The sequence below is a fragment of the Lepidothrix coronata genome, unplaced genomic scaffold (genome assembly GCF_001604755.1).
Source record: "Lepidothrix coronata isolate B3197 unplaced genomic scaffold, Lepidothrix_coronata-1.0 Scaffold14, whole genome shotgun sequence".
NCBI lineage: Eukaryota > Metazoa > Chordata > Aves > Passeriformes > Pipridae > Lepidothrix > Lepidothrix coronata.
The window spans coordinates 1,132,416-1,159,796 of NW_016690194.1; the positions used below are offsets into that span (position 1 = coordinate 1,132,416).

At 41.3% G+C, this 27,381-nt stretch overlaps 1 protein-coding gene across 3 annotated transcripts in view; it reads left to right on the plus strand.

Annotated features, from left to right (window-relative positions):
* Nucleotides 1-27,381, plus strand: part of ADAMTSL1 (ADAMTS like 1) — a 375,877-nt gene that overhangs the window by 300,742 nt on the left and 47,754 nt on the right. For all 3 annotated transcript variants that reach the window (XM_017806263.1, XM_017806264.1, XM_017806265.1), the window contains 2 exons: nt 1,237-1,366; nt 18,736-18,946. In XM_017806263.1, the coding sequence (XP_017661752.1) occupies nt 1,237-1,366; nt 18,736-18,946 (341 nt within the window). The remainder of the gene's footprint in view (nt 1-1,236; nt 1,367-18,735; nt 18,947-27,381) is intronic.

Below are 27,381 nucleotides of genomic sequence, written 5' to 3' on the forward strand. Positions count from 1 at the left end.
TTGTCAGAGACATGAGCTGAATAGGTTTACACACACAGGAGCCAAAAAAATTGGTTAATGTGCCACTTTTCTGTGGGCTTCAGCCTGTACTGAGATTAAAGGGAATGAATCCATGAGTAATTTCAGGAGCATAGGAACTATGACCAGCTGCAGCACTTTGGTTCTGTTGAATAATATGATATCATTGTTTGCCTAATGACGTGTGCTGGCATTAGAAACAGCAAAAGGTATTGTCAGCTCTGTGGCACTGCTCTTGGAGCTGTTCAAGCTCTTACAACACTCTTTTTTTTTGTGTCTTAAAAAAATTGTGAGATGTTTTGGAAAACTGATTGTTAGGTTTGAAAAGATAAAGTAATTGTTATGAGTTCAGCTAATATTTTCCTAACTCAGGAAGCAGGAATGAATATAAAAAGCATACCTTCACTTTGTTTGAACCCCTCTGGATTAGGTCCCCACAGATCCCACTTTCCCTGGGGGAAGTAGATCCTCTCTCACCAAGACCTCTTCCCTATGGCATGTTATGTTGCAATCCCTGATTTTCTAGCTTTCTAACCTTGTGATTAAAAGAAACCCTGTAATAGTCCTACTCATAAGAAAAGTGAAACAGAGTAACTAGTATGCCGAAGAGTACATAAGGAATTTGGAATTACCAAGGAATTCCTGAGTTAAAATATAATCACCAAATCTTCCAGTTTCTCTCTTAGTCCCAACAGCTACCTTTTTTCTTTCCTAGCTCTCAGATACATCCTGCAGGTTTGCGTCTTTAGGTTTAGGTGCAGGTCCGTGGATGAAGAAAAATAACTGAGAACTTCTGAATTGTCTGGCCATGTTTTACTTTACTTTTGCACTTAAAGCAATCATACTGTTGCCTAAAATATAGCATAGTGAAGCCAAGGCCATCTTCACACATTAGCCTACTTGTACTGACAAATAAAGTGCCTCATTGCACTCTTAGGGAAAAAATGAGTCAGTAGAGAGCACTAGACAATTTTCTGTCCAGAGAAGGTAAGTGAATGAACTCATGGAATTTTCGCTGCAATTGAGAAACCTTTCAGAGACACTGAAAGCAGTAACAAGTCTACAGCTGGGGCTGCAGCCCAAGAGCTGCCAACGCTGGGTGTGAGGATCACTTTCCCCACACACTGCAGCCCCGCTGGCCCTATTGGACCCACCTCTGTCCTCAGCTGCCCCTGCAGGTGTGGAGAGCTGGCTGAGACCATGCTTTGTTGTGTGCAGGTGTCCAGGAGGCTGTGGTGACCTGTCTGAACAAACAAACCAGGGAGACTGCAGATGAGACACTGTGTGTAACCAGCCGCCGTCCTCCACAGCTGCTGAAAGCCTGTAGTGTGGACCCCTGCCCCCCAAGGTAGGCTTCTTATGTGGTATCACCAGGCACATGGATTTTTTCCCAGATTTAAGAGAGATGTGATCATTGATGAAATTGAGAAACCGATCTTTAAGTTCCCCATGAATCTGAGACCTCTGGGGACAGGGATGCTTAGATCTGGGCTTTACTGAAGTGACTCCTGAAGTGCAGGAGTAAAACATGCAGATGAGAGCCTGAGATGGCTCCCCAGGTTGCACTACCACAGACTCAGCTGTCTGAGCTTAGCGGATCCGTGTTGCTGCCCTGGGGCTTCTCTTTGCTGACATGGAGTGGAGGTGATGTGAGTAAGTAAAACTCTGCTGCTTGTATGATGCAGCAGATCTATGCAACCATGTCACTGTCATTATCACAGGTGATGATACCAGGGCCAGGGTTCTTTGGTCTGGACATCACTTCATGGATTTTGAGGAATCCATGGCAAAAGCAAAATAAATACACATGTGGGAGTGATTGTATAGTCTAGTATGTTGCCCAGAGCCTTTTAAATAACATTAGCAGTACAAAAAAAAGGAATTTTAAGTTGTGCCCCCACACTCTATGGTCTTTCAATCTGGAGGCACACAGTGCCTCAAGCATGCTCTTTCTTAGGCTGCAGGGTGCTTACAGTCATATTGACCAGGAAGTACAAAGCAGCAGTAACTTCAAACTTCAGACTGCTCGCATATTCAGGTTCTTCAAGCAGTTTGTGGATTGGCCTAATACCCAGAGTTTTGTCAAGTTTAAGGAGACTTTTCCAACCTCCTCTCTCAGAACAGATTTTGCAGAACCTGTTCCTCCCTAGCCTCAGGCAGCTTCCACAATTATGACCCTAAAAATACCAGATCTTTGTTTGTAGAAATTCACATCTGTGTCCTCTACAATAGAAAATAGCTGTCATGAGGTTCCTGAGGTTTGTTTAAATGGGGCCTGTCAAGTCTTCAAGATGTACTGTATACATGTTGTCTTTTTTCCCAGCTGTACACAGGTGTATTTACACTCTTGTAGTACTGCAGAAGATTTGAAATACATTGGTTTATAATTTTGGACTATTTAAAACACTCAGGTATCCAGGTGGTAGATATTGTTTGGAGTGTATATGAGTAGGTGTATGTATGCTTTATAATACAGCAGGCTACACAGAGGTATGTCTTTATGAACGATAGTGGATTTTTGGTAGGCAAAAAAGGTTCACATTAAAAATCAAAGATGGCATCAAATACGTCCAGAACAAAAGAAGAACAAGGTCAGAAATAAGTTTGGTTGGATGATCAGGATTTTGAGTCTGTGACAAGCAGAGCCAAATTGCCTGACATTTTTCACCAAAGCATTACATGAATTCCTTATGAGGATATTGCAACACTGACTTTGTTAAATTGTCTTTATTGCTGGAAATAACACACAAATATTATATAAATGTTTAAAAATAACTTTGTAGGTGGAACTCTTGTGGTAATGGATAGGTAGCAGCGTCACTGGAGCTGAGAGTGAATGGTAGAAGATTGATCAGCCAATGATTCTGGCATAGAAAATAAATACTCAGTGGTTAAGAAAAAATTAAACACACTTATGTAGTATTTATGTGAGTTGCTGTTTCAGTTTAAAGAGACTGGAGTGTTTTGCTAAAGAGGATGAGTTATGAGGTAGACCAAAATCCTCTCTCTCAGCAGTTGTAAATCCGAAATTAAGGGGCTCCAATCAAGGAAGTATGGAAAAAGGAAGAAATAACAACCCTTTATTAAAGAACATATGGATATTGGCAAAAGCACAAAAGAACACAAAAACAACTAAACAATAGTCCTGTACCCAAAAGTCCCCTTCAACAAGGAAACAGTTCAGTAATTTCTGCCTTTTAGCGCGATTCTAACCAGGGCCGGCAGGGGGCGCTGTTGGGTGACTGGAGGAGCAGAGCCTGCAGTTGCTCAGCGTTGGCCGGCAGGGGGCGCTGTTGGGCTCTGGCGGTCGCTCTGTGAGGCCCTGGAGCAGGAGAAGCCAAAAATGGAGATTCCCCCCCCATCGAGGAGGGGGAAAAGGGGAAAGGAGGGCAGTTTCTTTCCCATGAAACTCACGATGTCTGCAGCTGGCTGTGGTTGGGACTCCCCCCTTTCCTTGCTGAGCACAAACTCTCTGACGGAATCTGAGCAGATCCGGCTGGGGACAGAGCAGACCATAGGCAAGCCAAGGCCAGAGGACAGCCAGATGACCAGGTCGAGAGCAAAACAGCCTCAGAGCTTTTCCAACACACACCTTGCCCCCGTTAAGGCAAAAAGTGAAATACTCCTTTCCAAGGAGAGGAGGGGAGAAAAACTCATCCCCCCCCAACCCCCCCTACACACACCCTAGCTTTAGAGACGGCCGTCAGGCTGGAATGTAGTTCTGCCAGCCAGCTCCTTTGTGTGGGTCAATCACCCAAGGCAAAAAAACTGTCCTCCACATTCAACATCCCTCCCTCACATTGCAGCAGAGGAAAGAAAATTCCCGTTTGGTTTTTTAGAACAAGTAAACCCATGACAATTACTTATAAAAGTAATCTGAGTGTGTGAATATTTCTTGAATTCATCTGTGTGGTAATTCATAGCACTGTGGTAACCTTCCTACCGGAGTGGAGCTAATTTAAAGCAACCTTGGGCATGTATTTCACTCCATGGATTACAAGATGATCATGCTGTAGGTGAGAATCAGTCTGTGAAGGAGAGATGAAAGGAGATTGATGCAGATGGGGAATACTAAGAACCTTAGTCGAAGGTTTGCTAAGAACCATCCCTAGGGCTGCAACTGAGAAAAGGGGAAATTACTCTCTTCCCTGTATATACAACTCCTCTCCTCAAGCCCCCTCAGTCTGGAGGAAATCACCTGTCTGCAGAGATTTAAATGGCACAGGATTAACAGCATGTATTCTGAAAAATGGCTCCTCTGGTAAGAGCAAGGAGGCCTGAAGATTCTTGCAAGGAGGCCTGCAGGCAGTCTGACTAATGGAAAGGCAAGAAGACAAGTTTCTGTGTCTCCCAGGCATGCTGTGACAGGATAACTCCCTTATTTTGTGCAAGCTTCTGAAGTGCTATGGCTACTAGTAACACTGTATTAAATACAACGGTATATTAAATGGGTTTCACAGAATATTCTGAGTTGGAAGAAACCGACAAGGATCAACTCTTACATTATTGGCCCATACAGGGATCAAACCTATGACCTTAGTAAATCATTAGTATGAGTGTATACAGATTTTTTCTTTATAATCATTAATTATCACAGCCTTAATACCTAAAAAAAAAAAGGCTTTGGGGCTTTCTAGTTCAAGAAATCTTAGTCCAGGTGTCTGATGGAAATTCAGACTAAAATCCTGTCCTTATGAATGCTGATGAAGGCATTTCTACTCACTAACAAGTCTAAAAAATTGTGATACACTGTGACTGTGAACTTAGATCTCTTTATAGGAGTTTCCAAAATCTGCGAACCATTGATACTTTCCAGAGCTCTTGCTGATGACTTATAGGGAGAGCTGGCTAATCTCATAGTGTTGGCTCTTCTCTCTGTTTTCCAGCTGCTAAAGTGCATAAGCAGAAACTAAAAATATAAAAAACCCACTTTCTTAGAATGTTCTTGATCTGTAAGTGACTGTTGGAGCATACAGTTGTTGGTAGAGGAGGCAGTCTCAGGAAAAGGCAACTGATATGGTGATGAATGTCTTGGTAGACAAGGAACTGTTGTCCACAGCATGAAGAAAAAGCTGAGAATTCTTGCTCAAGAGACCAATAATTCTGTCCTGATATATATATAGAAATTATTTCAGTGGCATTTTTTGAACGTAAACAGCCCAGCATGCTTAGAATTTAATGCTTATGTCTAGAATTAAATACAGTTCAAGATCTTGTTTAGCTTAAGAGGGAGAACATTTAAATATTAGAACATCAAAGCTTTATGTTGCTTCTGCTACAGACATTTTTGTTTATATGTGACATTTTCTGTAGCCTCTCAAAAAATTAGTCATGTAAGCCATAAACTTGTAAGACATAAATTGTTTTAATATAGAATAATAATTAATGAACAATTGTTTTAATATAGATAAACAAATATAGATAAAAAATATGTTTTAATACAGATAAACAAAAGCATTGAATCAGAGAATCTCAGCAGCCTTTCTGGAGGCATCAGAAGGCATGCACCCCAAGACAAATACTGGAGAAGTAGTCAGCAAAGAGTAACTTCATCCTGGTTTTGTTTAATCATTCTTTGGACCCTTTAGAAGAATGATACTAAAGGGATCTGCACTGATACTGTTCCTTTGGCTCCCTACTGGGGATAAACTAGAAGACTTCATTACTCAGTTAGTACTTTATCTTGAAATTAGTCTGTGATATCATCATCCTTTTCAATTCCTAATTGCTCTGATCTCTCTTGGATCAAAATATGCTAAAAGCTGGAATATACTGGCAGTAGTTCAGATTTATGAAAACACTGAAAGGTGATGGTGCTTGCACAGCAGCTGAGAGCACTTTATAATTTCCATTGAAATTCTGGCTTAATATCTTACCATATTACTATTCTGGGTACATGGAAGAGAGACAGAAAAACTAAACCACAGAAATCTATCTTTAGATATTCACAGGTGTATGGAGTCAGCAAAAATTTTTACAGAGGAAAGAATAAGAATTAGGAAGAGTTGTACACAAAAATTGGAAGATTTCATCCATATTCAAATCTCAACTGAGTCTTCTGTGGTTTCAGATTTTATTGAGAGTTTTTTGCTTATTGCTTCAAGAACAATAGCAGAAAAAGAGTCCAGTGCCTTTTCTTCTGGAAAACAGTATAACAAAATTTCCTATTTTGCACTGCACTGAGAAATAGGGCACTGCAGAACTGATCACTGAACTGGGAGCTGATAACTGACTTTCAATACAATAGGTACAGAGTAAAATTTGTTATCATTAACTTGGTATGCTTTTGTTTAATTCTTCTATAAAAAGGATACAGCTTGTTTTGATGTACTGGGAGACCCAAACTGCTGTCTACAGGAAAGAGAGGACTGAAGACTATGAGCATTGTAATTCAGTCATTCAGTTACTTAGTTTGTGTAAATCAAGCTGTATCACTTGCAGAATTACATAGCAATACTTGAGCAGAGCACAAGTATTTACTTCCCAGAAGTAAACTCTGAATAGCTGTTCAAAGTCAAGAAGTTTCTTCTCTAAGCAAAAAAAAAAAAAAAAGGGAAGATCACTCAGTTTTGCTAATTGCTGTATTTGTGTTCTAAATTACTAAAAAAAATATTAAAAAAACCCAAACAATTGGAAGAACCCTGTTTCAATGTTGGGTTTGCTGTTTTCAACAACAAAATGATTCGCAGCCCAAATGTGTCTTTTTCCTCAGCCTCCACAACCCAAATTACAGAGGCAGTCATCATCTAATCAGATATGATTGCTCTTGTTTATAACAGCAACAGCAGGAGCTCCTCACGGTGAGCCAACAAACTCTACCAAAGGGCTGAAAGAGAATGTTGTAACTGTGTCATTCATTATAACTGCTCAATAGCTTGGTCAATGTGTGTTGAAAAGATTTGGGAAACATGTATGGAGTAGTAGAGAGATAAGCAAAGCAGCGAAAGCCAAATGGCTGAAAGTGGAGGAAATTCCAGGCAATTTCTACAACTTTATTCTTGAATACTTTCAAAACTGAACTTGTATTCCTGTACAACAAAGAACAGCTGAATACCACAGAATGAGGAGGGGAAAAAAAAATAGAAAAAGCATGTGGTTCTAGGAATAGCACAATTTCACCCCAACATTCTCCCTTTACTCCTTCAAGCCTCTGCTGTTAGCAAGAAATGATAGAAAACCATCTAAGCAGTCCTGATACCTCACCAAAGACTAAAGATAGCCTGAGTTAGTCTGGGGTTTAGCTCATTACACAGTGTCTTCTTTTTCTCTTCCTACTTTTTTATCTTTTCTGTGTCTGCTTGTTTTGTGGTTTTGTGATAAATCAGCTGTTATTATTTTAACATTTATTTGGTGAATGCAGTATTGTCCATCTGTTTTGCTCTATTTCACTTCCCAAATAAAGTGAAACTATAAAGGAGAAAAATATCAACATGTTTTTCAGTGCATTTGGAGACACGAGGCATTAGGTTGGTGATAGGTCAGACTTAGTGTAAGACATGCTTCCATGAACAATCTGAAATTAATTCAAACTGTGTGGAAGGGCCAGAGCTTTCTCTCATCCATTAAAGGTGACTTCTATTGGAAGAGTGTCAATGCAGATGTGGTTTGCATTGGTGGAGTGAAATATTAGAGCATCTCTATCTAATGCCTGTGGTGGAGTAGTAGGTGCATGCTCCTCAGTATCCCTTACTCAACAGCAGCTACAGTGAAATCACCAAGAAGACACCTTTTAGCCATGTGTGTCACATTGAAATGTGAAGCAAAGTAACTTGCAAGTTGCGAGGATCAGAGGAGTAGCTCTGGAGTCTCCATCACAGCCTGCCTCCAGCTCTTCTAGTTTAAAACTTCAGAGGTCCTCTTTAGCCATGTTGCTTTTTTAAATAATGTGATGGTTCCTCTGTTAGATATGATGTCATTAACAGACATTTTCCTTTGTTTTGGGTTATATTCTGCACCGACTACTATGTTCCTAAAATATTACAGTGCAATTGCAAATTAATATTTTAGTATAACTTATACCATATTTCCTTTTTCCTTCAAGGAGTGGTAGATCACTTTTCTTATTCAGAATACTGTATACTTAGATAGATTATCTTCCTTTACACAGATGTCCAGGTCACAGATTGCTCCAAGTTAGTACACCCTTGTGTTGAAACAATCTCACTGTACCATACCACAGTTTTTTTATAGCTTGGTTTGTGATTAGTATTAGCTTGAACTAAGACTGGGAACTTACTGAGTCCCTCTGCAGAGAACAATTTCTCTTCTTTTTTTCCTGGCACAATTAATTTTCTGGGTTTAGTCATGTTAATACAGTCCACTTATTTCCACCCTTCTCTTTACAAATGCCTGTGCAAAACAGAACTTAAAATTCATTGCCAGTTGATATTTTTCAGTATTTAAAACAAATATTCTCTCACTTCAGCATTTCATATGTTAGCTTCTACTCCTCATTTTTTTCTGTAAATTTATTCTCAATTTTCTTGGCTATTAATTTACTACCTCAACAGCAGGGTTTCATTCCCCCAAGAAAGCTTTCACAACAGCAACAATAAAGAGCATGTCTTTCCTCTGGTGCCAAATGTGAAGTCAAATGTTTTGTAGCATAATGAACAGGATTAACTTTTGCACTGCAGCATTAACATACGAAATAAACTATAAATGGTTGTTGGCTCCTTTCAGATACTGGAAGGCTGCAATTAGGTCACCCTGAAGCCTTCTCTTTTGCAGGTTGAACAATCCCAGTTCTCTCAGCCCTTCCTCATAGCAGAGGTGCTCCGTCCCTCTAATCAGCTTGGTGGCTTCCTCTGGACTCGCTCCAACAGATCAACGTCCTTCCTGTGCTGGAGACCCCAGAGCTGGATGCAGCACTGCAGGTGGGGTCTCACCAGACCAGAGCAGAGGGACAGAATTACCTCCATCAACTCACTGGCCATGCTGCTTTTGATGCAGCCCAGGATGTAAATGGCATTCTGGGCTGGGAGTTCACATTGCTGGCTCAAGTCTAGCTTCTCATTCACCAGCACCCCCAAGTCCTTTTCAGCAGAGCTGCTCCAGATCTGTTCATCCCCTAGCCTGTATTGATAGCAGGGTTTGCCCTGACCCAGGTGCAGCACCTTGCACTTGGTCTTGTTAAACCACATGAGATTCTCATGGGCCCACTTCTTGATCTTTTCCAGTTCCCTTTGGATGGCATCCCATCCATTAATATAAATATAAAATATAAATATAAAATTCAGTGTAAAATACAGGATCTGGATATGCCCCTAGAACAAAATACTGTTAAACACTGCCTTCTTAACAGTTTGTTTGTCTCAGTTTGAGACAATTTAGAGGGGTGGAGATCTTAGACAGAAGTCTCCTCCCTTGAATTCAATACCCCTGGTTTCTCCAATACAGAGAGAGAGAACAAATACACTCCAATGTAAGTGAAAAAATAACTCGTTACCAAGAAGAAATGCCAATAACAATACTGATAGAACTGGATTAAATCAACTGATGAGATGAGACTTCCCAAGCCCGGCTCACCAGACCAAACTGAGATGGTGGCTGCTCTCCCCCACCTGGGAAAAACACACATGGCCACAGGACAGAGACAAAATGGGCCACCCTTCCATATAGCTTGCCTCCCCCATGCCTGGAAAAGCTGGCAAGAACAGTTGGAGAGTCAGTGTTGGCAGGAAACAGTGGCTAGCTGGGATTTGATACCAGCAGGCACTTGCATGGCACTGGAGTGAGGCTGCAGTGCTGGCACAGGCAGCCGGAGAGGGGCTGCAGATCCCCCAGGTGACTGGAAGGACCTGCAAGACACCTGTTGGATCCAGAGATGACACTTGATTGCTGCAATTTTGATGTGTGGTGGTCACAGTCCAGATCCATTAAGATTGTGGTGGAAGCCCTGATGGTGAGGGAAACCCTCAAAGTGTTATATATGCTCAGGTTCAGGTGGGAACACCTGTGGTACCTCCCCTGGGCCGAGGAGTTTTACGCTGGATGATGTAATACTGTGAGTCACAGGATGCTTCAGGAGTCTTTGACACCTGCTAAGATGATGCAGCTGTCTCTCAGGTCAGTGTGGCTGAGTCCATTGTGGCCCATTATGGCTCATCAACAAGAGATGAATACCTTCAGGCTGGTGTGAATGTTCCCGGGAGTTATCCCAGCTGAGTCATCTGTGTAAGGAAAAAGAAACACTGCCCCACCTTGAAGGATTTGCCTCTTGCTTATCTTGTTTAACACCCAGCTTGTAGCCTGAGGTGTCAGATGTGCACACCTTCGGCACCTGGCCTGGGTGGCCACTCTGCACATTGTTAGCAAAGCACACACCAACAAAGCACACTGCTGATGGAGCCATGAGCACCAATAGTCCAGTCTCTTACTGCACTGGAGCAGTCACTGCAGGTAGTCTAATGTTTGAGTCATTAATTACTAATAGTTCAGTCTCTTTAAAGAAGGCAAAACACCAAAAAGCCCAAAAGGCCCAAAAGGCATATTTGGTGAAAAGAAAAGCTGGATACCAGAATTTTTATGTAACCCAGAATAATGTTGCAAGAAGGGCATTGAAAGGAAACGCAAAGCAGAATGTAAGAGAACATAAGCAGATATGGTGAGTTTCCTGAGTTCAATCACAGTACCATATAGATATATAGATATATACCTAAGTTCTACTGTTCTGCCCTCCCCCACTTAAAAACTAGAGAAAAACCATATATTCCTGAATTTGAGAGACAGTGTGTTTGTGTCTTCTGCACTGGTGAAATAGTTCAGGAACAGTTCATCATATTGAAAATACTGTAATACTGCCTGCCAGGTAAGCAAGACGCCCATGTTATCTGCTGTTTTTCTGGCAGTACTGCTCATAAAACTTGTACTTGCTAGGGAACTACTGAGGCCCACTCTGAACGCTGAAGCCTACTGTTATCTGAACACAGTTTCATTCATGAACCTGCATGCTTTGTTCATTGAATCTGGTGACATCTCCTTTACTTCTTCCCCACCCTTGTCATTTCAGCAAAGACTTCTGTAGATTTTAAGAGAGTCTTGTTACTCTGTGGACAGAATCTCATGTTCATGAATATTGATCTTACAGCTTGTAAAGTCAGGCTTTTTGTATTTTATTTCTGTGCCGTCTACATCCATTTTCAACTATCTCATTTTTAAAAAGCTTAATTTTAAAAGAAGTTTCAAATTAAAAATTATCAGCTGACTGCACATCTTTCTCACCTGCTGAGCTTTTTCTTTTTTTTGTCTTCTGGTGTCTGTAAGCTTGTTGATTTCTCCTTCAGGAATAACTGTTCTTTTTACATTTTCCATATGGCATAAAGGCAGGTCTAAAAAAAAGGTGTTGGCTTATGAGACAGCCCAGCATGGAAAGCACCAGTGTGAAAAGAGCCAGGGAGTCTTCAAAAGAAAGCAGCTGTTGTGGGCAGCAGGCTGTTAAACTGTCTGTCGTGGTTTAAACCCAGCTTGCAGCTAAACACCATGAAGCCTCTCACTCACTCACCCCCACACACACCTCAGTGGAAGGGGGAGGAGAATCAAAAGTAAAACTTGTAGGTTGAGATAAGAACAGATATCAAATCATAAGTAGAATATAGCAATAATTAGAATAAAAGGGGGGAAAAAATCAAGGAAGAACAAGTGATGCACAATACAATTGCTCACCAGCTTCTGACCGATGCCAGATCCCATCCCTGCACCCCAGTCAGCCCACCTTCCGGGTAACATGACATTTTATGGTGTCAAATATCCCTTTGGCCATTTCAGATCACCTGTCCCAGCTATGCTTCCTCACTCTTAGCCAGCTTTACAGCTTACTATCTTTACACTAATTTACTCTGATCCTCAACTGTTCAATTTTTGAAAGAAGCGATAAAGGACCTATTTTCATTGTATCTCACATAAAATATTTAAGAACCTCCATTTAAGAAGTTTCTGCTTTAAGTATGAGCCCAAATCTAAACTGGCACTCATTTATTTTATCAAACGTAATCTGATCTGTGTAGCTATATTAAAGACAGCCATTGCTTTCACATATCTCTCAGTGCTGCAGTTGTCATACAGAGTAGAAGTCTTGTGTGAAGCATTTTTCAGTAGCCAGTATGTCTGCTAATCCCTCAAACCAATTCTCTGTCAAACCCGTTCACTTACCTGAAGTTGTCTTTTCACATTCCTCTGTGGTTCATGCATTCTGTATCTGTAGTAGTTCCCTGAAGACCCACTGGACAACCTCCCACTGTTTTGTTGGCAGAAAAACATAAACTCTCTTTTCTGTCCTGCTTGAATAGTTAATGTTCTGTGCCTTCAACTCAAGGGACAGCAAGAATTTTTTAAAGTGTGGAACAATATGCATGTTGCTTGGAGCTTGTCAGAAGGTTACTCCAGCAAACAAAATTGTCGTTTGTAGAGTTTCTGCATATTCCATTTACCCTCTGTACTTCTCTGACTTGTGAGTTCCTTCTCTATGTTCATCTGTTTGGTTCTGTTATATAAATACTGGCTCCCTGCCATGTTCAGCTGTAATGAGCTGCAATATTAATTGATATTGGTCGGTTTACAGAATTAATGCAGACCAGTTCTTTCAGCTCCCAGAGCACTTTGATTAAACCTTTGATCTGCTTATATGTGTTGTCTGCATATCTTTAATGGACTTCCTTCACTTGTAAGGAAGATGCTTTTTGGAGAAAGCACCTCACTGTCCCTTTTGCACAACAGTCCTCTGAAACCTTTCCTGCCTGTTCAGCTCCGTTGTCACAGTGGTGATACTGAACAACGGATTTTGTCAGGCTGGTACCGAATAACACTAAACATGAATTGTTTTTGTGTACTTGCCAGTGATGATTTAGAAGTGCTTTGCCTTTTCTTTTCTTTTTTTTTAATTGAGTATTAACTTTTTCAGAGTTTAGTTAAATTTCACTTTTCTTCTGAGCTGTATGTGTACTGTATGTGTATTTGTAATGTTCTCTCTAATACAGACTGAACCATAACAGTAGGGAGATCACTTCCTACAGAACTCAGATCCCTGTTTAAACACCAGGGTTGAGGTGTTGGCTCTCACACTTCATTTCAAAGGAGCAGTCTGATTTTGCTGTGAGTGTTTTAACATCTGGGTGAAAAAATTACTTGTACTTAAATTCTTAGCTTTTGAGTCCCTTTCTTGAGAATTCTTTGACTATAAAGTCAAGAACTGACTCAGTTGTTCTCATCTCAATCCTGTAGCTTCACTGCAAGAAAGTGTGCTACCTAAACAGGACGGACAGTGACTCTCTCTGCTGTTCAGAGTTTAAGATCACATTTTGACAGGGTATTTAAGACATGACAGTGAGAATACTTACTCAACAGAAGATATATCTGCAAAATGAGCCTAAAGAAAGAGTTTCACACCTATGAAACAGGAAGCTTTACCACAAACACTGCTCCAGGTTTATAATGGGAAAAGAAGGGAGGAGATATATGGGCTCTGAGCAGACTTCTCAGTCTGCAGGGTCCACTGGAGGTTACAGATTGGCAAAGGATGAGAGGAAGCCAGTATTGACATAATATGTGATTTACTCAGTCTCTTGTATGTGCATATACCCAGCTGCCTCACAGCCCTTGTGCACTGAGAAATGTCTTTATGCAGGCAGCTGTCACATGCTAAGTAAGATGTTTCCAGGCAAACCTTTCTCCACATTGATGAATGTTTATTTTAGAAATAGGAAGAGTTCTTTTCTATCACTTTCACATGGTTTAACCACATAAAAATGACAATAATTTCATTTTTTTAGAACTAGTTTGGAAGGTCTTTTTGTAGAATGGTGTTTACTTTTCCCGTGCAGTATTCAATTTTCTTGGCAGTGCTTGAAGGGAGTCCGTCAGGATTAAATCATATATCCCTAGAAAAAATTCTTACAACACCTGACACCTTAGAATGATTTGGGGTTTAATATATATTCTTTGCATGTAGAGCCTAATCCAAAGCTGTCATCTGCATAGTGGTTCAGTCTAGACTAGACATTTGTCACAGGCTAGCCCATGTTTCACCAGTTCTGGTCTCATTCACATCTGGAGTTCAGCACAAAGGCAGGAACAAGGTCCTGCTGACTTCATCCTCCAGTTCTTCACCTGAACTGCTGGCGCACAATATGATATTGATACTTTTTTTTTTTTACAAGAAAGAAGAAAAATTATTTCTGATTAAAATTAAATTTATAGAACTCTTAAGAATTTCATGTTTAAGTTATGTGTTAGAAGTTCTTTCTTTTCCTTTCAAACAGCCTGAACCTGAACACCAATGTGCAAGTTTAATTTGGGCATCACAAGGAAGATTTTTGTTAACTATGTCAAGATAATTAGAAATAACATGATTAAGCTGGTTTTTGAGAGAATCTCTAAATGTTTTTAGACTTACATTAATAATATGGAATAATTATTCTGTGATAGTAATCAGGATTTTCAGATTATTGAGCCTTTTTTTGGCCATTGGAGCTTCACAGTTGTTCTCTTTCTTTTATTCAAGGGAGCTGCAAATATTTACATTTTAAAACACACTGATGATGATTGATTGTGGAAACTGCTTGTTTACCTGGAGTTTAGCATATGCATAAGCATTGCTTAGATAGGCCTAATTTATTTAATGAGAATGTTAGAGAAAATTTCAGTTTCTCATTGGTCCTTTAGAAATTGGACTTATAATTCATAAAAGTAATTTTATATTACAGATTTTTAGTCTAATTCATAATATGAACTGACTGATAAACTTCCTAACTCATGTTTTTCTGTTCATAAAATCTGTCCATTACTAGTTCACTTTTAGTTTCTAGTTCCTAGAAATGTAAGAAATTTTTGCAAGTGCTCCAGTTGGTTGGCTTTCTAATGAATTTTTATCTCTACTTTAGACTACACCCTTAGCATTGTGTGTAAGAAAACCTAAAGGAAAACCATTGCCTTGAGCAGTTAGATCAGGTACACTACTTAGTGTGCCTGTCTTCATATGCATTGTGGGTCTTCATAGTTGACCAACACTAAAAAAACTACTAAAGCATCCTGCTGGAAGAAGGAAACCGTTCATTTGGAAAGTTAAAAGTTTCTGCGATCAGTTTTGATTTTGAAATTTTGATGATAATTGAACGAAGTTGTATTTTTGGCCCATCCTCTGATCCCTGTATATTTCCAGTGGCAACTTGTTTTCATCATTTGGAAAATGTGTATATGCGTGTATTCTAATACATGTATCACTAATATACGCATATTAATTTCAACATATTCAGCCCTGTGAATTGTCTCTTTCCCGTTACATTCCTCTTTGTTAGCCATCTCTACATTCTCTGTGTTTTTGAATTAATTTAGGTTTTGTTCTATCGGTTCAAGTATTCAATGGTATTTTATGTATATCAGCAGAGTTATGTATGTATATTCTGCAGAGAATGAAAAGCTTTTGAAATCTTTTTTATATTAAGTACAGTAGTTGAAATATTTTAAAAATCTGGTTGGTGCTTAAATACATAACCACTGCTTAGATACGTAGGAGACAGAGATGGACAACTGAAGAACTGACAGACAAGCCAATGATTTATGAGTATAGATGAGCCAAAGTCCTATTATAAGATAAGATTTAAAAATCACTGTTTCTCTGTTCCTACTTCTTAGTACAGCCTTGGGCAGTAGTGAAGGAAAAAGAAGATGGGATAAAAAGTATGTTTTGGATCAAAACTATGCAATCATTTCACCAGTCTTTGGGAAGCAATACAAGAAGTACCAGACCAATGATTTTCACCTTGTCTATAAATTAGGCAGTATGCAGACTTTTCCTAAGTCTGTACCTTAACAACAGCCACAGTCACCTTACAAAGATACCAGTTCCACTTGCACAAGGTTCCTTTATCTTAATTCTGTAACTACTGCATTCACCTTTAAAATTTAGGATTATTTCCTACTTGAATTTTAATTCTCATATTGACACATATGTGCAGGGTATTCTTTTTGTGTTCCATATGCACTGAAAGAGCCAGTTCAGTGTAGCCAAAGCACCCAGAAATAAAAATAGACAGAGGAATGCACAGATAAGTACCACATGAAATAAGAATGGAATTATTTCAGTTAGCATCACAACACTCTACAGTAAAGGTAAAACTCTGTTACCTCAGAAAAGAAGTATTTAAAAAAAAATACTATCTCCAAAAGTACAAGTAGTCTAGAAACTAATTGGTAAATTTTGTAGGCTAATACTAGTTCAAATTGTTGCAAGCGCCTTTAGCTGTTACAAAATAATCCTAGAACCCTGTAATTCTGTAAAATTATCACTGATTTTCTCTGTGCTTTTTAGGACTTTGAAATTCTACCAATCATATGTATAATTTATGGGTTTGGTTACTTGCACATCCATACTCCACTTAGCACATCTCTACGCTGCTCTACATTCTTTACTTTGTATCTATGAAAGCCCATAAAAGTCACTTGGGACTACAAAAGTACAAGGGTAAGAGGGAATTTGACCTCATGGTTCTTGAGCACCTCTAAGGAATGTCCTGTTTGAAGCAGCTGGAAAGAATTGTGAACAAACCGATGTTACAGGTAGGGCGACGGGTGCAACCTGAAGCATTCAGAAATTTCAGACACTGGAAAGGCAAATCCTTTCTCTTTATTGAAACACGGCTTTTCTTTCTAGAAGAGGAAACAGATAACCTCTTCTGCAGAAGCCAAGATGTCCAAAGGGTTTATGTGGCTTGCTAGCCACTGAGATATGAACTACCAACAAAAACATTTTGCACTTATACCAATAACAAACAATGAGTTGCTGGAGGCAACAGCTATTGCCAGCACTTGAATAAAAAAACTTTGGCAACTAACCATGTATCAAAATAAATTGTAAAATAAGAAAATGCCTTCTTTTCAGCACCTACTCAAATATCTTATTTTAGATTGTGCCAAAACTGAAGGGTAGATGATAGTCACATTAATTCTGACTGACAATTTCATGGGAAAATGTGGGAAGACATCTCCCCCCAGATCATTCATATGGAGAACATACTCCAGCTGAGCTTAACTGGCTGCCATATGTCACTCCTAGTCCACTGATAAATAGCTCCCAGTACAGGTGTCAGGATTGGTGTCCTTCAGTGTATTATGGCCTGGAAAGTGACCATGGTAACTTCTAACTCAGTGTGCAAGATGCATTTGTTTTTAGAAAAGGTTAAACAGATTTTTGTCATTGCTACTAACAGAACCAAGACTGTTGTATAAAAGCAAAGTACAGCATCATTAGAGTTTACCATGATGCTCGGGATGTATTCTGTCCTGTTATAAAATCAGAGAATGTCACCAGCAGATGGAGCGTGGAAGGGGAGCGATGTGCCTTTGATCCCTCAGCATATCATCTAGGGAGGAAAAAGTACTTCTTACATGCTAGCTATTTCAATTTGTTAAGGCTGTTACTGAGAGGGAGGAAACAAATGCTCAAAATAATTTTATAAAATAAATAGAGGTTAGAATTGTTCTGTGATTGTAGGATGGCACAATCTTGAATGATTATTTAAGTGATGTGTTAGCTAATGTGATGTGTTTTAAATGTGCTGAGCTATTTCCATTAATGGCAGATCTCAGACCATCAGAGTCGTTTTCCTCTCCTTCATTCTACTGACATCTATCTTAACTTTCTTTCATTATCTGCCTCCATCCTATGCGGAGCCGGAGGGTATCCTCCTTCACAGTCACTCTCTTTAACCTCCTGCCTGGATTTGCTTTCTTCAAAGACTGATTCTCTGAGACTTCCTTTTCCTGAATTTTTATTTTATTCCCTCAGCAATCAGTTTCAATAACGTTCAAGCTGGAAAGAAATTAATTAGACTTTCTTCAGAATTAGAAAAAGTGGCACTGTCTGGCTTTCATACTTTCATTTTGAATGTAGGAATATGTCCAGATCAGTGTAGAGTTTTGCATGAAGCTGATGGGAAGACTATTTTCTTATATTCTCCTTCTGAATATATGACGGTTTTGTGTACACATTTCTGCATATCCCTGAAGTGCTTTCTAGTAGAGCACGTGAGTGGAAGATCTAATATTTTAGCAATTTTCTATGTTTGGTTGACAGAATTAGGGCTTGTATTGAGTACAGCTCAAACAGCAGAAATCTGATTTTAGCGCGATGCACACTGAAATTCAGTTATCAATAATCCTGTTGATGCAGGATTTATGTAACTAGTGCAGAGCTAGTTCAGTGACAGAGTGTTCATCCAGGGGTTGAAGATCATACTTTGCCCTCCTATTGCATCTCTCAAGGCCTTAGTGCGTCCTATCTCCACAGCATGGAAAAGTCCATCGGGAATACCACAACTGGGTCTTCTGGAAGAAATTCATGCTCAGCATTTCACTTTTGCATCTCTTTAATTAATCTCTTTGTTAATATCTTCTTTTATTTTTTGCTAATTAATCCATTCTGTCTTGAAAAAATTGGCTAGGCTCCTGCACACTAAAACCTCTTAAGGTAGGCCACAACACTGTTCCTGTGATATTGCAGGAATCCCAAAGACCTGGAGTCCAAGAGTTTTTGACAGGAGCTGAAGATGCAGAACTGTGAGTATTCACCTTAGCCTCATCCTCCAGCTACAAGAGTGACAGTGATCAGAGAAGAAAAATTGCCTTTCTTTTACTCTTTCTTTACTCCGTCTGTCACTGTAATAAGAGAAAAATTAAGGTGATTTTATTCTGTGCTTAAGGTTCTCTCTCCTGACCCCTTCACAGGTGGGAGATTGGGAAATGGAGCACCTGCAGTCTTACCTGTGGGGTTGGTTTACAGACACGAGATGTCTTCTGTTCTCATCTCCTATCAAGAGAGACTAATGAGACTGTGATTTTGGCAGATGAACTGTGCTCTAAACCTAAGCCATCCCTTGTGCAAGGCTGTAATCGCTTTGACTGCCCGCCCTCCTGGTATCCTACAGAATGGCAAGAGGTAAGAATGTATGTATAATCTCATTTTGTGACTGCTAAAAGTAGTCATTACACACATATCAGTGATCAGGGGGTTGGAGCATCTCTCCTATGAAGATGGGCTGGAGACCTGGAGTAGGGAAAGCTTCAGAAAGACCTTATAGCAGCCTTACAGTACATGAAGGATGCCTGCAAAAAAGCTCTGAAGAGGGACTTTTGACATGGACATGTGGTCATAGGACAAAGGGTAATGGATAAAACTGAAAGAGGGTAGATTTAGTTTAGAAATTAGGATGAAATTCTTCAGTGAGAGGTGGTGAGGCACTGGAACAGTTTGCCTGGAGGAGATGTGGCTGCCCCCTTCCCAGAAGTGTTCCAGGCCAGGTTGGATGTAGCTTTGAGCAACCTGGTCTAGTGGAAGCTGTCCCTGCACATAGTGGTGGGGTTGTGTGTGGGATGGGCCAGGGAAGAACTAGGTGATCATTAAGGTCCCTTCTGACCCAAACCATTCTATGATTCTATGATTTTGCTTTATCCCATCAAGAGGAATCATAAATCATTCTGGTGAGCCATTAAAAACTGCAAAGTATGCTTTTTGCTCTTAAAAAATACATGAACGTTTTCAGAGGTAAATAATGACTATAGCTATTTTTAATGCAAAGTTGTTGGAAAATCTTAACAGCTGGCTATGGATTCCAAACAAAAATATCTGGAATATGTTGGTCAGCTGCAGTGAGCGGATTTGGGTTAGCAATGTCAAGGTTTCTAGGAATACTAAACTAGAAGGATCAAGGATAAAAGAATCTGTAAAGCAGTTTGAGTATTCTGTATATTCTCAAATAATTAATTTAGTTTAGGAAAAGAAACACTCCTCATTCTTTGGAGTCACAAATGTGTATTAAAAACTTCTCTTTGGGAGATAGATGCCTTATTACACTAATGATGAAAATTGCTGTCTACACAGTAGGTCTGTACAAAGCTTTTTGTCTTTAGAAAGCAATCTGAAATTAGTTAATTTTCTGCCATTTTGTTGAAAATGAAAATACTTGTGTAATTCAAAAGACTTAAAGATGCTTTTTTATATGGTTATAATGCTGCATAGGAAGAAAGGACTGCTTTCTACAACTGCTGCACTGTTGTCAACACTAAAGGAAAACTTTGCAGTGTGGTGTAGGTGCAAGCAAAAGGCCTGTTTGAATCTTCATTTCTGAGAGATGGAAGGCTTTATCCCATCTTATGAAGGCTTGACATATACCTACCTAGTGTCTGTCTATAAAATCTGGTCTTTACTTAACAGCCAGGGAGATGTTAGTGTACTCACCTAAAGAAGCTGGTAAGTCCATGAAGCTGGAACAGCTCTGGGTTTGGGCAAGCAAGCCAGTAACAAAAATTTATGTTAGTCTGATGTTCTGGCAATGCTAGATAACTATCCTATGGCTTTAGTCCTGTGTTTAAAGCAATTCAGTCATAGTTCATGCTTTAATTTGTCTACTGATATTCACACACACACCTGTACTTTTGAAAAGTTCTAGGCTATAGTCATACATAAATGCTATATTTGCAAATAGCAAATAGTGTTCTTCTAGTGCATCTCATAATAACATAATCAAGTCAAGCATTTCAAAATTAGGATATGCTAGAAGGTGCAACTCTGCTTGTTAAAATCCTGTAATTGCCACAGTCCTTACAGAAAGCAATTCTCTGTAAGTTTATTTGAACAGTCGGAAGAGATATATGTTATAGCATGCTGAAAAATTGACTTTCTGCTAAGTGACCATTAGCTATAGGCCACTCTAGAACACCATCAAAATTGTTTCTGCTAGAGCTATCTCCAGACAGATTTTGTCCAGATTTGAATATTTTCCTCAACAGTGTAAACAGGCATATTTTTGCCTGTTTAAAGTCATTTTTGTGACTGCTCAAGGGCTCTCAAATGCTGTCTTTTTGAAAGGTGTAGCAGATCTTAGTGAGGGGAAGCTTGATTAAGTATAAAGTATTTAACAACTATATTAATCAGCTGTCTTCTGTGGGCTGAGAGAGAACCTGTGCTGTAACTCATTGCTGCAGCATAACAAAGGTCATGTTGTAGCTCTTCTGCCTTACTTCCACAGACTTTTCAGGCTGGCCAGCTGTGAACATAGCTGTTTGCTACCTCAGCACTGAATCTTTCTTGTGCTTACCTTTCAATGGAAGAAAACAGCACAAAAATGTGCTTCTCTACCTACTGTCTTCTGCCTCTGTTTAGAGAGTACAGCAAGAAAAAAAACTCAAATCTATAAAAATCAATTTCCATTCTCGCAGTTTTTAAGGACATCTCTTTTCTTTCTTTGCATCACCAACATCTGTACAATTACTCCCACCCTGTAGGAAAGCCAAGCCTTGCAGCTCAGTCTCACGCAGGTTTCCCATGGGTGACGTCCATGTGAAAACCTGCACCATCAGTACTGTGCATTGTACTTAGGGATTATTGCAGCTGTTGGCTTCTGAGATGTGTGAGAGAAAAAAAACATTCGAACAGGATGTGAGTGGCTGAGACATCTTCTGGAGGTGAGCTCCAGTCATGCAGCAGAGCTGCTGTGCAACCCTCCAGCAGAAGAAACCCTGCAGGATTTCTTTCCTTGCATTAAGGGATGCACAACATCCCATCTCCCCAGGGTCCTATGAGGGTACCCCCTAACAGGGAGATGAAGGACCCTGCATCAAGATGCCTTCATTGCCCTAGGGAAGGTTCTTTAAAGCTTCATCGACATGAAACGGTGACATCTGTTCTCCACACAGCCCGCTTTCAAGCCATTTCTTTGGTTTCATCTGTGGAGTTCATTGTGCTTTTCAGAGCACCCCCTCACACTAGTTTTGTGCAAACAAACGAATCAAAATATTTAAACTGTAAGCAGTATTTTCTATGGCCTTTTATGCTTGTAAGAAAGGACTGTCTGAATTAAATGTTATTTGAAGCCCCAGTGTTCCTGGCAGATAAATACATGATGATTATCAGTGTTGTAACATTCCAAACAATTTTTAAAACATCTCTTTACAGATTCCAGACTATTTATTTTAAAACAGTTCTGTTTTTTAATGAAATCCATTAGAACATTTATCTCATTTTTAGTAGTGTGCTTCTGGAGCAAGGAGCTTCTGTCTTTCAAGGAAAATGTGTATCCTAAATCACAGAATCACAGAATATGCTGAGTTGGAAGAGACCCACAAGGATCATCGAGTCCAACCCTTAGCCCTGCATAGGACCATCCCCAAGAGCCACATCCAAGTGCTTCTTGAACTCTGTCAGGCTTAGTGCTGTGACCACTTTCCTGGGGAGCCTGTTCCAGTGCCCAACCACCCTCTGGGTGAAGAACCTTTTCCTAATATCCAACCTAAACCTCCCCTGACACAACTTCAGGCCATTCCCTTGGATCCTGTCACTGGTCACCACAGAGAAGAGATCAGTGCTTGCCCTTCTTCTTCCCCTCAGGAGGAAGTTGTGACTGCAATGAGGTTGCACCTCAGTCTCCTCTAGGCTGAACAGACCAAGTGACCTCAACCACTCCTCATACGGCTTCCCCTCAAGATCCTTCAATATCTTCCTTGTCCTCCTTTGGACACTCTCTAAGAAGTTAATATCTTTCCTATATTGGGGTGCCCAAAACTGCTCACAGTATTCAAGGTGAGGCCACTCCAGTGCAGAGCAGAACGGAACAATCCCCTCCCTCGACCAGCTTGCGATGCTTTGCCTGATGCCCCCCAGGACACGGTTGGCCCTCCTGGCTGCCAGGCCACTGCTGACTCATATTCAACTTGCCATCAACCAGAACCCCCAGATCCCTTTCCACAGCACTGCCTTCGAGCATCTCATCAACCAGTCTGTACAAACATCTGGGGTTGCCCCATCCCAGGTGCAGGATCCCACACTTTCCCTTATTTAACTTTATATGGTTGGTGATTGCCCACTCCTTTGATTTGTTGAGGTTCCTCTGCAGGGCCTCCCTGCCTTCGAGGGAGTCAACAGCTCCTCCTAGTTTTGTGTCATCTGCAAACTGGCTGATGATCTCCAGTCCTGCATCCAAGTCATTTATGAAGATGTTGAAGAGCACAGGGCCCAAGATGGAGCCCTGTGGAACCCCACTAGTGACAGGTCACCAGTCTGATGTCACCCCATTCACTATTACCCTCTGTGCTCAACCCGTGAGCTAATTGCTCACCCACTGCATGATGTGTTTATCCAGCTGTTTGCTGGACATTTTGTCCAGAAGGATCCTGTGAGAGACAGTGTAGAAAGCTTTACTGAAATCCCAAAAGATTACATCAACTGTCTTCCCTTGATCGGCTAGGTGGGTTACATTGTCATAGAAGGAAATCAGATTGGATAAGTAGGACTTTCCTCTCATGAGGCTGTGCTGGCTGTGACCAATGACTGTGTTGTCTTTCAGTTGCTTTTCAATACTTCCCCAAATAATTTTCTCCATAACTTTACCAGGCACTGAAGTGAGACTAGTTTCTGGGGTCCTCCTCCCTGCCCTTCTTGAAAATCTTGAACAACATTCTCCAGCTTCCAGCCAGCTGAGACGTCTCCAGATTCCCAAGACCGGTCAAAAATCATCGAGAGAGATTCTGTGATGACAACATGTCTTAGTTTAGCAAGACACAAATGTCCGTTAAGGAGGGTGTGGGGGCCAGAAAAAGAAGAGCCACCCTCCTCCCTCCCTCCACGTTATTACAACTTTGAGATTAGGAGGCTTCAGGTGAAAGGCTTAGAAAAGGAAAATATCAAGTCTTTATTAACAAGCCCAAATAAACAACAATGGTGCAACCAGAACTTTCAAAAGAAACAAAACAAAGTCCTAATTCCCCAGGCAAAGTGGGGGGGAGGGGGCAGCCAAAAAAACTGAGGATGGCTATTGCTCTGTCTGTTGGTGGACAGCCAGCCCTTCAGACAAAGGGGCTTCCGAGGGGTGGCGCTGGCTGGTTAAAAAAGAGCAACCTCCCCTCACTCCTGTGCTGCTTTGCACGTGGCCCTGCACCTTCCCCCTTCCCCCCCCTTGAAAAAAAGCAGATGAGGGGGGAGGGAGATCAATATTCAGAAAAAATTCCAACATTTCTTTTAAAACCTATGACACATCAGCAGCTCTTTGAGGGTTCTGGAATGAATCCCATCAGGCCCCGCAGATTTCTAGGGATCCAGCTGGAGCAGCAGATCCTGCACAGTTTCAGGGTGCACTAGGAGTTGATCATTCTCACAGTCATGGTCCTCCAGTTCAGGGCACTGAGACACCCTTATCCATCATCCACGTTGAAGGCAGAGGCAAAGAAATCATTAAACACCTCTGCCTTGTCTCTGACCCTGTTTGTGAGATGACCATCCTCATCCTGTAATGGGCGGATGATATTTCTATACTGCCTCTTGACATTTAATGTATTTGAAAAAACTCTTTATTGTCCCCTACATTTCTGGACAGCTGCAACTCCAGTTGGGCTTTGGCCACAAGCAGCATCTCTTGAATTCTTCCCATGTCACTTGACCTTGCTTCAACTGGGCATACACCTTCCTTTTTTGCCTTAACTCCAAGAGAAGATTCCTGTTCAGCCAAGCTGTCCTTCTGCCTCACCTGCTTGATTTCTAACATTTAGGAATTGCTGCCCATGTGCCCTTAGGAGGTGGTTTAAAAAGTGACCAGCATTCATAGACCCTAACACCTTCAAAAACATTTTTCCATGGGACCTTACTTACTAATTCCTTGAGCAGCCTGAAGTCTCCTCTCCTCATGTGCAGAGCTGAGGTTTTGCTGGCACTTTTCCTCGTGGCAATGGAGATTTTAAACTCCATCACTTCGTGGTTGCTGTGACCAAGACAGCTGCCAGTCTCCACTTTGCTCACAAGATCCACTGTTGACAGGCAGCAGATCAAGGAGGGCATCTTTCCATGTTGGCTCCTTTAGGACCTGTTCCGTAAAGTTGTCATCCAGGTTCTTTAGGAATCTTCTGGCCAGGTTTATACCAGCTGTGTGATGTTCCCAGTTGATTTCAGGCAAGTTGAAGTCCCTCATAAGGTGAGGGGGAATTGACTTGGAAGTCTCCCTTAGTTTCTCAAATAATAATTCATTGGCATCGCTGTCCTGGCTGGGTATACAGCAGACTTCCATGATGATATCCACATTATTTGTTTGCCCCTTGTGGTGGTTTGAGACCCTCGAAAATCCAGTTTCCAAGTCCAAGCCCCCCTCCCACAACTCACCCCAGTGTGAGAGGGGTTTTCCAGACACAACACAAGACTCAATATGGGGGGAAGGGAATTATATTACAGTTATTACACAAATAAATATTATAATACATTATATACATAATCCTAACTATCTCTCCTATGGTAAAGCAATATTTACATTAGATCAAATCTCTTTTCTCTATAATAAAAGTCCAGATGGGAAGAAGGAAGGTTCCTTTCCACTTTCAGGGCAACAGTGTCTCTCCTCTTCAATACAGCAGTCGTAGCTGGATTGTCGTAGCTGGAAGATTTCTCCCTCCATTACAATACAAGGGGTCTCCTTTCACCTCTCTCAGCCCTTCAGCTCCAAGTGAAGGTCTCTCTCCCTTGGGCTTGCAAAAGCAGGGACAAAACTCCATCATGTCATGGGGTGTAAGACATCCCATGAAAGTCTCTTCCTCGGGGGATTCAAACTCCTCCTGAGTCAGAACGTTTAGGGCAGCTTTCAGTTCAGTCTTTGCCCCAAACGTCCTATCAGAGCTCCTCTGCTCTGTCTCAACTGCCAATGTGGCAGCAGCAGAGGGACAAAGCCACCTCCTCCACATTCCATCCTGGTCCAGCTCTCAGGACATCTCTGAGCTCTCAGCTCTTCTCTCTCTCTGCTGCATGCTGCATTTTAGGACTCTCATCAGGTAGAAGTCAACCCCCTCCTCCCAGGAGGGGTCTCAAAGGGGTTTTGGGGAGATTTAATTCAGTCTTACCCCCAAAACTGTCTCTGTTGAGCTTAGTCCTCTCTCTCTCTCTCTCTCCGTCAGACATCTAAGTGTCTCTCAGCTTGGCTGCAATGCCGTCTTTGCTGCTTATTATCTTTTTGGCTCTCAGCCACAGTTCTCCATTCACTGCTGCTCCACCGCCGCTTTCAGTATCTCTGGCTGCCCACTCACAGCAAGGAAACTTCCCCCAGCTCTTAGCTACAGTACTTGGCCCAGTTTAACACTGTTCCAGGTTCCTGCAGCCCCCAGCCAGGGGCTGGGGGGCCTAGCCCCCAGCGGGGCTCCTGGCTCTTCTCCCCTTGTGGCCTAAAACATGGCCACTTCTCCTCCAACTACGTCATTATCCTTCTTTTCCAGTCTGGTGTGATATGTTTTAATTTTGCAGGGGTGCTGATTGGGTCAACACCAAGAAACACCACCCCCTCGGGGGTTACCTTTTTTTTTTTCCACCACACCCCTTGATTCTTACTCAGAGGCTCTCAACTGTGCCATTCCCAACTGTGAGCTCCCATACATTCTAACCCTTCTATTACATACAGTGCCACCCCTCCACCTCTTCTACCCTGCCTATCCCTCCTGAAGAGTCTGTAATCATCCAGAAGGGCACTCTAGTCACAGATCTCATCCCAGCAGGTTTCACTTATGCCAATGATGTCAAATTTCTGGGACTGGGCCAAAGCTTCGAGCTCCTCTTGTTTGTTCCTTTTTCTGCGTGTATTAGTGTAGAAACATTTCAGGTGTGGTACATTGTAGCCAACACCTTGTGAGGCAGATTGAGGGATTCCCTAAGTGCTGGTTTTCTGAAGTTTCGGCACAGCATCCCATCGCTCATCTCTGGTGAGCCTGGTTTTGTCCCCTTCCCCCTCCAAGCTAGGTTAAAGCTCTGTCTACAAACCTCGCTGGCTCCTGCGCTAGAACTCTGTTTCCTCTCTGAGATAGGTGCATCCTGTCAGGTGTCAGTAGACCAGGTGTTGAGTAGATCATCCCATGGGCAACAAATCCAAAATTTTTCCAATCTCATCAACCTCAGAGGCACTCGTTGACCTGATGGATCTGCCTATTCCTATCAATATTATTCCTTGTTATTGGAAGGGTCTAGGAAATCACTGCCAGTGCTCCTGATCCCTCTACCAATTTTCCCAGGGCCCTGCGCTCAGGCTTCTCTTTGTTATTTCATCACTGCCAGTTTGAACAACCAATATCTGACAGTAATTAGAGGGCCTTACTGGACCTGGAGAGTTTTCCAGTAATGTCCCTTACCTGAGCCTCTTGGAGACAGCAAACTTCCCTGTGAGTTGGGTCTGATCTGCATATCAGGCCCTCTCTTCCCCTTAGTAGGGAGTCTGCTATTACAACTACCCTTCTTTTCCTCTTAACAGAGGAGGTCGTGATGTGGGGTGCAGGTGATGTTGCTTTAGGAGGCCCCTCTATGCCAGAAGGACCTTTGCCCACCTCATCAGTTGTCTGGCCTTCTTGTGCCAGAACATCATA